This window comes from Hyla sarda, chromosome 6 (assembly GCF_029499605.1).
Source record: "Hyla sarda isolate aHylSar1 chromosome 6, aHylSar1.hap1, whole genome shotgun sequence".
Taxonomy (NCBI): Eukaryota; Metazoa; Chordata; class Amphibia; order Anura; family Hylidae; genus Hyla; species Hyla sarda.
Genome location: NC_079194.1, coordinates 260,254,031 through 260,265,503, shown reverse-complemented (window position 1 = coordinate 260,265,503; position 11,473 = coordinate 260,254,031). Strand labels below are relative to the sequence as shown.

Genomic DNA, 11,473 nt, shown 5'->3' with positions numbered 1-11,473 from the left:
GCTGAACTTCTCACCTGCTGGAGACAACCGGAGGTGAAAAGTTCAGCCCCCGGGATGCAGCAGCAGCTGCAATTATGTGAATGACGGGTGCACGAATGCACGAATGCACTTCAGCAGCCGACGGGTATACCCGTCATTCTGCGTTAAGGGGTTAAAAAATAATAATAATATTTATTACTTTAAAAATTTATTAAAAAATATTTCTACAGTTTTAAAATATAATTTCTATTGGTCAATTTTTATCCACACAGATGTTCAAACAGCAGACATTGTTTTGAAACCAACAAACATTTCTTTGAAATCTAAAAAAAATGAAAGTCAACCAAAAATTGAGAAAACCAAACACAAGGATAAAGCGTTACGCACACCAAGAGGTAAGAAAAGATAAAATTGTGTTAACCTAGATATTACTTTGAATTTAATTAAACCTACTTTATTGTATTTTGGAAGATGACAAGAAAAAGAAGAAGGTTCATCAACACCTCTCATACAGTAAGCAAAAGATTGTTCACCTCATGTGCTACAGAGTCTTTATCAGTGTAGTCATCCTGAGAAACAGTAAATCAAAAGGAAAGAAGCAACAAGCCACAAAGAATTATCACTGCACTTAAAATGGCTTTATTGCTACACAGAGGTTATAATGGACTTATGTGACCAAGCTACATCAAGCGCTATGTTCTTGACAAGGGATGCATTTTGTAGGGGTCACATGAAGTGAATTCAGCGCTTGTGGAATTTTGTTATCAAAGTTTCCATGTAATGTGTGTTAATGATTAAACATTTTTAAGTGTATGGGAATTGCCAAGTGGGGTAGTGCTGATTCTATCTTGATTCTAGTTTAGTATATTTTTGTAACATTTTAAAGTACAAAGGTTTAATTAAACAAGAAACAATTAAAGTGGTATTTACTTCCAAAACCATTTGTTGAATAGCAACTGTCTGTAGTATTTTAAAGTAATTCTGTAATTAATTTTATTTACCGTATTTTTCGGTGTATAACATGAATTGTTGAGGCTTAAATTTTTAGCCCAAAGTCTATCTGCGTGTTAGACACCGATAAGCCGCAGCAGTTCAATAATTTAAAGCGGGCGCTTTAAATCAATGAACTGCAGCGGCTTTTTGCCATCGCTGCCCGCTTCTCTGCCCCTGCCTATCCTGGGGTCCAGAGACTGCCTGTGCCACTGTCCCATTACCTCCCCTATCACACCCGTTTTTTCTTACCCCGCCAAAGCCACCAGGAAAGGCAGGGGGAGAGAGGCTGTCGCTGCCCGCTTCTCTCCCCCGGCCTTTCCTGGGGTTTAGAGCCCTGCTGCCGCTGCTTCTCTCCCCCTGGCTATCGGTGTCGCTGCCCCATTGCCGGCACGGCAGCCCCATTGCCTCCCCCATCCCGGATTTATGATTACCTGTTGCCAGGTTCGGGTTCGCTCTGCTTCTGGATCCGGTGTGCCGTCTATGCGTTGTTGCTATGCGCTGCGAGGCACAATGACGAGTGACGCGACGTAACCCATCATCGCGTAGCGAAGCGCATAGCAACAACGCACAGACGCCACACAGGAGCCAGAAGCAGCGCGGACCCGATCCCGGTAACAGGTAATCATAAAACCGGGGATGGAGGAGGCAATGGGGCAGCAGCGCTGATAGCCAGGGGAAGAAAAGTGGCGGCAGCAGGGCTCTAGACCCCAGTAAAGCCAGGGGGAGATAAGTGGGCAGCGACGGCCTCTCTCCCCCTGCCTTTCATGGGGGCTTCTTTGGGGTACGAAAAAGTGTATCGGGGTATACACATGCACACACACGCACCCAAATTTTAACAAGGATATTTTGTTTTACCCAAACTTTTTTTTAAATATCCTTGTTAAAATGAGGGTGCGTGTTTTAGGCCGGTGCGTGGTATACTTTGATAAATACGGTATATTTGCTTTACTATATTGATTTTACTCAACACTAGATATTTAAAGAGTCAGGTTTTAAACATACCGCAGTTACTCCAAAAATAGTTTACTATAGCAGCTTATGATTACAGTAATTCTATTTAATTTATTAATGCAATAAAAAAAAATATTTTAAATATTTTAAAAATTAACATCCTGTTAATGAAGGTTGTAGAGTGCGACTTTTGAAACATTTTGCCAAACTAATTGAAATGTATACAATAATTTTTTCAAGAAGGTTCACCAATTGCCACAACATCCAAACAAATGCGACAAGAGCAATCTTCCTTTTTAGTGGCAACAAGGGAGAAAGATATCAATTATGTAAATTTGAAATAATTTTCCCACACACAAAGTAACCAGGTTGCTAGTAAGTATTACATTTTTTAATATTTTTTGCTTATTAAAAATTTTACAAATGTTCTTAAAGTCAAAATGATATTATTATTTTGGAATGTTATCCTAATGAATTTTCAACAATGACAAATTTGAAATAAATAATTGGGGAACAGATCGAACAAACTGTTGGCGATTTTTGCAAACCAGTCCATAGTCAAAGTTTACCATTTGCTGATAGTATCCAAACAGAACACTTAGTTTGTTTCTTACTGACCTCTGTATAACATAAAGAAACAATCAGATAGATTGCAATGGGCAAAATATCAACTTTTCCTCCACACAGGTATTGCTAAATCGCACACAATGTTAAAAATGTTGATATTATTTAATTGTATCACCATAAACTGCAATTCAAAAATTTCTGGCAAGCTATGGGTAACTGAAAGATAATTGTTCATTTGATGATCTTCCAATCCAGGCAATTTTTATTGTCGAAATTAACTAAAAAATAAAGGGAAAGCTAATTTAGGGGACATGACCTAAAACATGTATTTAGGAACATTTTCCAGTTGCCCAAATAAAACAATTAGATGCCTTACTTCAAATTGCTAGAATGCTTGAGGAAAATGAAAAAAAAAAAAAAAAAGATTGTTTGCTATTGCCCTTTGTGCAACTTTTCCTCTGGCCACTGTGGCCAAAAACTCACCCATGTACTTATTTTGATGCTCCAAAATTAAATTTTTAACATTTTTTCAAAGAGGAAAAAATGTTAAATGAGAGAAATGGAATTGACCAAAAAAAAAAAAAACTGAGGGAAAAGTAGTAAAGGAAGGGGGATTGAAACGAAAAATGAAAACCAAAAATATTGATGTAAAAAAAAAAGGAGGTAAGCACTATAAGTGAGTTTGTATATTGCATTGTATAAATACTACTTTTAATTTTTGAACAAGTGTTGGAAGACCCATTTTCCAAACAACAAAGCCAAGCACGGCCTGCATCCAGCAAAGAGTCAGAGGAGGAGGCATTGAACTTGGGTATTTATGTTGTTAAATGTAGTCTTTGTTTTCATATATCAACTAATTTTTTTATTTTTTTTACATTTGACGTAGCATGATGCACCTTTTTGGTGTTTTGGTGTTCATTGTTAAAAATGATTTTTTATATTGTGAGGCAAAATTATAATCTAGATGTTTCAAACTATGTTAGTGCAAAATTTAAGAGATGTAACCACTTCTGCCAAGTAAAGCTCCGCAAACATGCTGTTTTAGGCTAGCTTTCCACTTTTGATTTAGTTTGATTTATTTTTTTATTTAAATAATGACACTGCATTTTGTGAGCCAAAGCCAGAAGTGGATCCAGAATGAAGCAGAAGTGTCAGTCCTTCCTTTACATTTCACATTCCTTCAGAATGCAATTGTAGCTTAGTTACATAGTTAGTACGGTCGAAAAAAAGACATATGTACATCAAGTTCAACCAGGGAATTAAGGGGTAGGGTTGTGGCGCGATATTGGGGAAGGGATGGGATTTTATATTTCTTCATAAGCATTAATGTTATTTTGTTCCAGGAATGTATCTAATCCCATTTTAAAGCTGTTAATTGTTCCTGCTGTGACCAGTTCCTGAGGTAGACCGTTCCATAAATTCACAGTCCTCACGGTAAAGAAGGCGTGTCGCCCCTTGAGACTAAACTTTTTCTTCTCCAGACAGAGGGAGTGCCCCCTCGTCCTTTGGGGGGGGTTTAACCTGGAACAGTTTTTCTCCATATTTTTTGTATGGGCCATTAATATACTTATATACGTTTATCATATCCCCCCTTAAACGTCTCTTCTCAAGACTAAACAATTGTAACTCCTTTAATCGCTCCTCATAGCTAAGATGATCCATGCCCCATATTAGTTTAGTCGCGCGTCTCTGCACCCTTTCCAACTCCGCAGTGTCCCTTTTATGGACAGGTGCCCAAAACTGAACAGCATATTCCAGGTGAGGCCGTACCAATGCTTTATAAAGGGGGAGTATTATGTCCCTGTCCCTCAAGTCTATGCCTCTTTTGATACATGACAATATCCTGCCGGCTTTGGAAGCAGCAGCCTGACATTGCATGCTATTCTGTAGTCTGTGATCTACAAGTACACCCTGATCCTTCTCTACCAGTGACTCTGACAGTTTAATCCCCCCTAGTTTAGGATTCAAAAATGCATTGCCGCATTAAAAAACTAAATTGTTTGTTTCCTAAAATAAAAAATGGAAACCTAGCCTAATAGTGAAACATCAACTTTTTCGCACACACAGTTTGATAATTACTGAAAAAGGAATGTAATCATTTTTTATATATGCTGCCTACATCGCAACCTAGATGTAAAAAAAATAGTTTTTGTTTTTTTAAAAATACAGTTAGGTAAAATAAATTGGTTTAATCAACATGATGCCCTAAGAAGAGAGTTCTGGACAAGATAAATATCTTAAAGGGGTATTCCAGGCAAAACCTTTTTTTATATATATCAACTGGAAAGTTAAACAGATTTGTAAATTATATAAAGGAGTTGGAGAGGCTCTTGTCCGACTACCCACCAAATAAACCCGGGCTACCTAATTAGACACCTATACCCGAGGTGTCAAAAAGTAGTTTGTCTGTAGAAATATATATATTAGGGCTCAGGGTTTGAGACAACTGGACAGTCTCTGATAGTATGCATGCATATTTTTAGGATACTTTGCATCTCACCGCTCCCGGGCACTGATGCGCTGGACTTCACGGGGATGCTGCGATCTCCTCCAGTTGCGCAATGGAATCCCGCAGTGTGTTAACACTCGTGGCATGAGACAGCATCACCGTAGACTCGGCCGTCTCCCACGGTGGTGATGCTGGAAGACAGTGGGTTCCGGGTGGTGGTACTGCAGCGGTTCTACAGGTGATTATGTTGGTAAGCCGGTGGCGTCCTCGTGGCAATGAGGCGCGGATTTCTCCTTTACCGGGTGTCGGGTGATTGACAGTTTTGTTTTCCGGTATCGGACTGCTAGTTGCTAAGCAGGGCAAGTACACTGGTGGTCTCAATAGATATTAGGGGGGCGCTGGACGCGTTTCAGTACTGTCTCAGTCCTTCAGCAGCTAAGAATATGGATATTAGGGGGTCACTGTATCGTTATTTATACATTTAGCTCCTCCTCTATCAACTAGTGACATCAGATCCAGGGTAAACTAAATAGTGGTATTAGATTTATGAATGGAAGTAGTAAAACTCAGTTATAAGCTGCTACTTTCTATGTACTATATGTGATAATAATGTCAATCAAATGAATAAAATGATAGAAATAAGAATAAAAATAAAAACAATGAATGTGATTGCATAGAATTATACCAATAGATAATCGGCTATAACGTGCATTAGAGATAAAAAGTCTTATAATAAGTCTTATAAGTGAGTGAATTAGTATGTGGAGTCTGTTTTTGTGTAAATAAAATGCTATGGTATATACTGAAGTTAAATTCATTGTGTACAAATTATAACTGACAATATGTGAAAAAAATTTGAATAAAATATAAAAATATAAAGAATGTATTGTGAAATTGAACAATGTAGTATTGTAGGTTATAGTTTAATATGGATATGAAATGATTGTGGTGGGGGAGACAAATATGAAAATGGATGTGGATTAATTGTTAGTACAGAAACTGGGTACCTAATGGATAATTACTAAAATCATTGTATCCTACAGTCAGTACATCTGTTGTATTATATAAAAAGGGAACTTTACACTAGACATATGTAATATATGTATAAATGGATATAAATAAAATTAGTAGATATAGGCAAGGGCCCGATAAAGGGTCCGTCGGGGTGCTGATAGTACAGCCAGACCCCGACGGGACGTCCAAAGGGACCTCACCCATCTTTATTCCAAAAAGCCGAACAGTTCCAGGTCGTTATTCAAGCCCTTGGGGGCTAGTGACTCAAATTCGAATATCTTGCGGGATTCTGCCCTAGACATTTTGCCGATAAAATTCCCTCCCCTCCAATCCTGGTGTATTTGTTGAAGTGCCGTATATCTTAAAAGGTTAGGGTTACCTTGGTGGACAGATTTAAAATGTGCCGACAAGGGGTGTTTGCCGTTTAGTTTTTTTATGTTATAATGATGTTCAAGAATGCGTGTTTTTAGTGCACGTGACGTGCGTCCTATGTATTGTTTATGACATGGGCATTCAATTAGATAAATTACCCCCTTACTGGCACAGTTTAAAAATTCTTTGATATTAAAAGTGTAATCATTTACTGTAGATTTCACCGTCACTGTTCTCTTATCAAATCTCGTGGACTTACAATTTGGACATTGCCCACATCTAAAAAAACCTGTCTGGTTTGGTACGTTTTTGATTGGGACGTATAGTAGGGGCTACCTTAATGCCAAGATTGGGGGCCTTAGTGTATATAATAGGAGGTTTTTCAGGGATGAGGTTCCCAATTGTTTTATCTTGTTGAAGTAATGGCCAGTATTTTTTAATTATGTTTTCTATTTTGCGATGTTGAGTATTATATGGGATAATTAATTTGGAGTTGTCTGTATTAGTAATATTTGGAACTTCTGGGGTTTTTTTTGGGAGAAAAAAGGTTGTTCGGTCTAGGTTTCTAACTTTCTCTAGTGATTGTTTCAAATGTTCTGGAGGATATAGTTTGTCTAGGAATTGTTGAGTAAGAGTTTCGGCTTCTAGTTCGAATTGTTCGTTTTGTGTACAGTTACGTTTTAGCCTACGGTACTGGCTTGTTGGTACATTAGTCAACCACTGTGGTAAGTGGCAACTGGTATGAAGAATGAATCCATTTTTTGCTACAGGTTTATGAAAAGTGCAGCAAATGTGTCTGTCAGTGCTAGTAGTGATCAATAGGTCCAAGAATTCTACAGAAACAGGACTAGTATTGGGGGTGAATTTGAGATTTAAATTATTATTGTTGAGTGAATTAATGAGTAAGTCTAAGTTTGTGGTTGAGCCACGCCAAATAAAAAGATTAGCGTAGCTGGGGGCGAATCTGGTGCCCATGGCCGTTCCGTTTGTAAGCCACGAGAACGCCACCGGCTTACCAACATACTCACCTGTAGAACCGCTGCAGTACCACCACCCGGAACCCACTGTCTTCCAGCATCACCACCATGGGAGACGGCCGAGTCTACAGTGATGCTGTCTCATGCCACGAGAGACACTCAGTGTTAACACACTGCGGGATTCCATAGCGCAACTGGAGGAGATCGCAGCATCCCCGTGAAGTCCAGCGCATCATTCCCCAGGAGCGGTGAGATACAAAGTATCCTAAAAATATGCATGCATACTGACAGAGACTGTACACAAGCATATACGTTGAACATTGTCTGCAAATAGCAAGTATATTATCTGCTAAGGTGTTTAATTGCGAACTACTACTATAGCCGGACACATTGAAATGGTTGCTATGGGTTACTAACCTTATGGTTGCTATTGGTTACAAAAATACTGGAATCTGTCTATACTTGCAGTACTTTTCAAGAGAGGAGATAATTGACGATTGTGGATGGACTAAGACTCTCCCACCCAGATTCCTCTCCCTATATATATTTATGGTGGTCTCAATTTTTATAATAATTTTTATAATAATTTTTAATATTTTACACATTATGATATACATACATTATAATTTTTAATAGTTGGTGCTGCGACTTCACAAGGGCCCTGTGAGACGCAGTCGCTACTATTTGCATTTATTTTATACTCTATTGTCACATTGCATATTATTAATAAATTGAATTACTATCTGTCCAGTTGTCTCAAACCCTGAGCCCTAAGATATATATATTTCTACAGATTTGTAAATTACTTCTATAAAAAAATCTTAATCCTTCCAATAGTTATTAGCTTCTGAAGTTTTCTGTCTAACTGCTCAATGATGATGTCACGTCCCGGGAGCTGTGCATGATGGGAGAATATCCCCATAGGAACTGCACAGCTCCCGAGACGTGAGTCATCAGAGAGCAGTTAGACAGAAAACAACAACTCAACTTCAGAAGCTAATAACTATTGGTAGGATTAAGATTTTTTAATAGAAGTAATTCACAAATCTATTTAACTTTCCGGAGCCAGTTGATATATAAAAAAAAGTTTTGGCCTGGAATATATTAACATATCGGGGGATATATTGTTAAAATTTCTCATTTGGGAAATGTAATAATTTCACACATAGCAAATAATTCAATCAGTTCTATCATTGTAAAGAAGGAGTTTATAAGATTTAAAGAGACATATGATAGGTTGTTATTGACAAATTGGGAATTTGAAAAATGTATATTCATGATGTTTTCACGTGTTAACCTTGGAACTTCACTTAAAGATTTATGAATGGAATCTCCTTTTTAAAAAAGATTGATATCCAATCATTTCTTTTTAACATTTACAAAACTGATGCTTTTGTTATCCAAGGTCCAACTCGGAGACGAAAGCGGGCAAAACCATTCAATCCGGATGAGTTGTAAGAAATTGTTACATTCGTGGATTCCAAAGATTATCATGAGGCCCCAAAAGGCTCTATTCAAAAGCATAAATCCAGTGTAATGCATGAATTGAGTATTCATTTATATAATAAATTTGGAACACTGCACAGCTTAAGACAATGTCAGAAGAGTCTTTCTGACTTGCGAAACCGACAAACAAGCACACTTGGTGCAATTCGAAAGAAACTTGCTCCAGGTATGATTTTTTTTTTCTTTTTTTTTTTTTTTTCTAAATTGTTTTCTAAAGTTTTCTCTTCTAAATTGTTTAAGTAACTTTCTATAATGATAATAGTTTGACTTCTTTTAATTTACGTTGGGAGATGCTTTTTAAGAGGATTCTACCACCAATATTTAGGAATAAAAAGTTATTTTGGTGGGTTTTAAACTATCTATACCAACAAGTTTATTTTAGAATTTTTTCTCTAGCTTTTTTTTGGTTTGCAAAATTTTATTTTTTTGGCCGATCCATTTCCCAAAGAATCGAACAAAGTTTGTTAATTTTAAAAATTAATTGATCAAATACATTTTCAAGTTTTCTTTTGAATTTGACCTATAATTTTTATTTAAAAATTTACCAAACAAACGAATTCTACTGTCCAGCTAGTAAGTATAACATTGAAGGTTAGTCTTTAATGATATTTTCTTTTAACCTTTGATTTTAAAAATCTGTGTTTCCCAAAAATTCATGTGTTTTCCCAAATAAAGTTTAAGATGAAGCATATCTTAGTTCGCAGCTCAAAATCACTGCAACCAAAAAAACGTGTGAATGTACTCTCTAACAAATTTACTAAACAACACTATACCAAATTTTAAAAACTGTCCTTCACACGCAGCCACCACAACCTTCAAAAATTATTTGGCCTATTTTAAAAAATGGAGCATTAAGCTGTATGCAAACCAAAAGGCGTGTCTCCCATTGACATTACAGACTTGCTTTGATTTTTTTCAAAAGAACGAAGGCACCTTATTGTTGAATATAGAGATTAGAATAACCTTATGGTCATCCCTTTGCTTAACCAAATTTTACAATTTTACAGACACTACATCCAATTGAGACAGAAGATGATAATATTAATATTGAAAAAGGAAAGGAGTCTGATGGTCTTGAAAAAATGGAGCTGAGAATTATCCACTTCATTGAAGAACGTATGGACCAGATGGAAGAACGTTTCACTAATCTTTTCTATAAGTTTACTAACGATGTGTTTAGCCAATTAGAAAAACTAAGCCCTAAAAATGAAAGTGGCGCGGAGAAATGAAGCATAGTGAACTGAAGCATAGTGCGAGTTGCATAACCATTAAACTGAAGAATATGTTTATTATCACAGTGTGAGATTCACCTCACGCTTCCTCCTACACTACAACAAAGATTGGAGACTGTTTGATATTGTGTCTGTTAAACTCTCATTACCGTGTTAAATTATAAAGATCAAGTGTGGTTGAGGCAATTTTTGGCTACGGGTAATTATTCTTAATATTACATCCCTTTTTTTTTTTTTTTTAGGGGGTTATTCTCTTTTTTTAATTGAAAGTCTAAACTTAAAACTAAAATCTACCTCTGCTCTACCTCCCTCCCTATGTATAAATTATTCTGGACAGATAAGTTTAACAGAAATTTAACAGTCCTCCAACATGGGTTTTATTTTTATTTTTTATTTTCAAAAATCTTAAGAGATGTCTATTTTTGGCACATATTTTTCAAACTTTGTGAGTAACAACTGGAATGATGTTTGTAAAGGAACCAATCTCGGCTCAGCAAAGAATCTCAGGGAAATTGTAACCTGAGCTGTGATTGGTTGTTGTGGATAATCACTTCAGTTGTTCTAGCACAAAGGCTAATGTATCTGGGCCCTTTTTTTTTTTAGCCTCTCTTTTTTTTGGACTTTCTAAACAAGTACAACCTTTTCCTAGGGTCCACTATGTAACTTTCTTTTGGTTCTATTTTTGCCAAATAAAGGGCATTTTTTTTTATAGCTGGAAACCTAACATACGTAAATTTTTGAAATTTTTCCATACAAATTTTAAAAAAATGTTATTTGGATTCAGTTAAACATGCTGATCCACTAAATAAATCCTTAAAGATGTCTACTGTAATTGAGCATTGGGTCTATTTTGAAACTGGCCATGTAGAGGATACCCTTTTCAGTAATAGGCCATGTTTTTTTTTGGACTTCTCTTTTTTATTTGATTACTAAGTTAAAAAAGATCACACTTACCCGCTAAAATAAAATGTCCTCTTTAGTTTAAATTTTGTTCCAAACATATCCTGGTGAGGGTAGAGAGATGCGTTCAGCATCGGCTGACTGGCCGAGCCAAGGCAGCGCTCCTTCCATGGTTCAGCCCGCTTTCCCAAGGCTTGAGAAAGCGTGCTGAACCACAAAAGGAGCGCTGCCTTGCCTCGGCCAGGCAGCCAGACTATGGTGACCAGATTTCTATACCCACCTTTGGACATGTTTTAAAGCAATTTTTAACTAAATGTGAAGTTTTTTTTTACCGGGGAGTGGAATTTTTTTCAACTTAGTATCGTATAGGCTACTGTTTACATTTGATTTGCTCCACCGGTCAGTCACTTTTTCACACATCCCTGCGCCACATACTATTCTTTCATTAACCACAATACCTCCACCCCATTAACCCCTAGTCACTCAGTAATAGTGCCTGCCCAGCTTCTCATAGCCTAGTCTCTTTTTTTATT

The 11,473-nt window shown here is 36.9% G+C and overlaps 1 protein-coding gene across 1 annotated transcript in view; it reads left to right on the top strand.

Annotated features, from left to right (window-relative positions):
- The window catches only part of LOC130276986 (uncharacterized), a 92,873-nt gene extending 81,830 nt beyond the window's left edge, over positions 1-11,043 (top strand). The window contains exons 5-8 of the mRNA XM_056527092.1: positions 252-374; positions 3,218-3,301; positions 8,708-8,974; positions 9,816-11,043. Coding sequence (XP_056383067.1) covers positions 252-374; positions 3,218-3,301; positions 8,708-8,760 — 260 coding nt within the window. The 3' untranslated portion in view covers positions 8,761-8,974; positions 9,816-11,043. The remainder of the gene's footprint in view (positions 1-251; positions 375-3,217; positions 3,302-8,707; positions 8,975-9,815) is intronic.
- Positions 11,044-11,473: the final 430 nt, after the last annotated feature.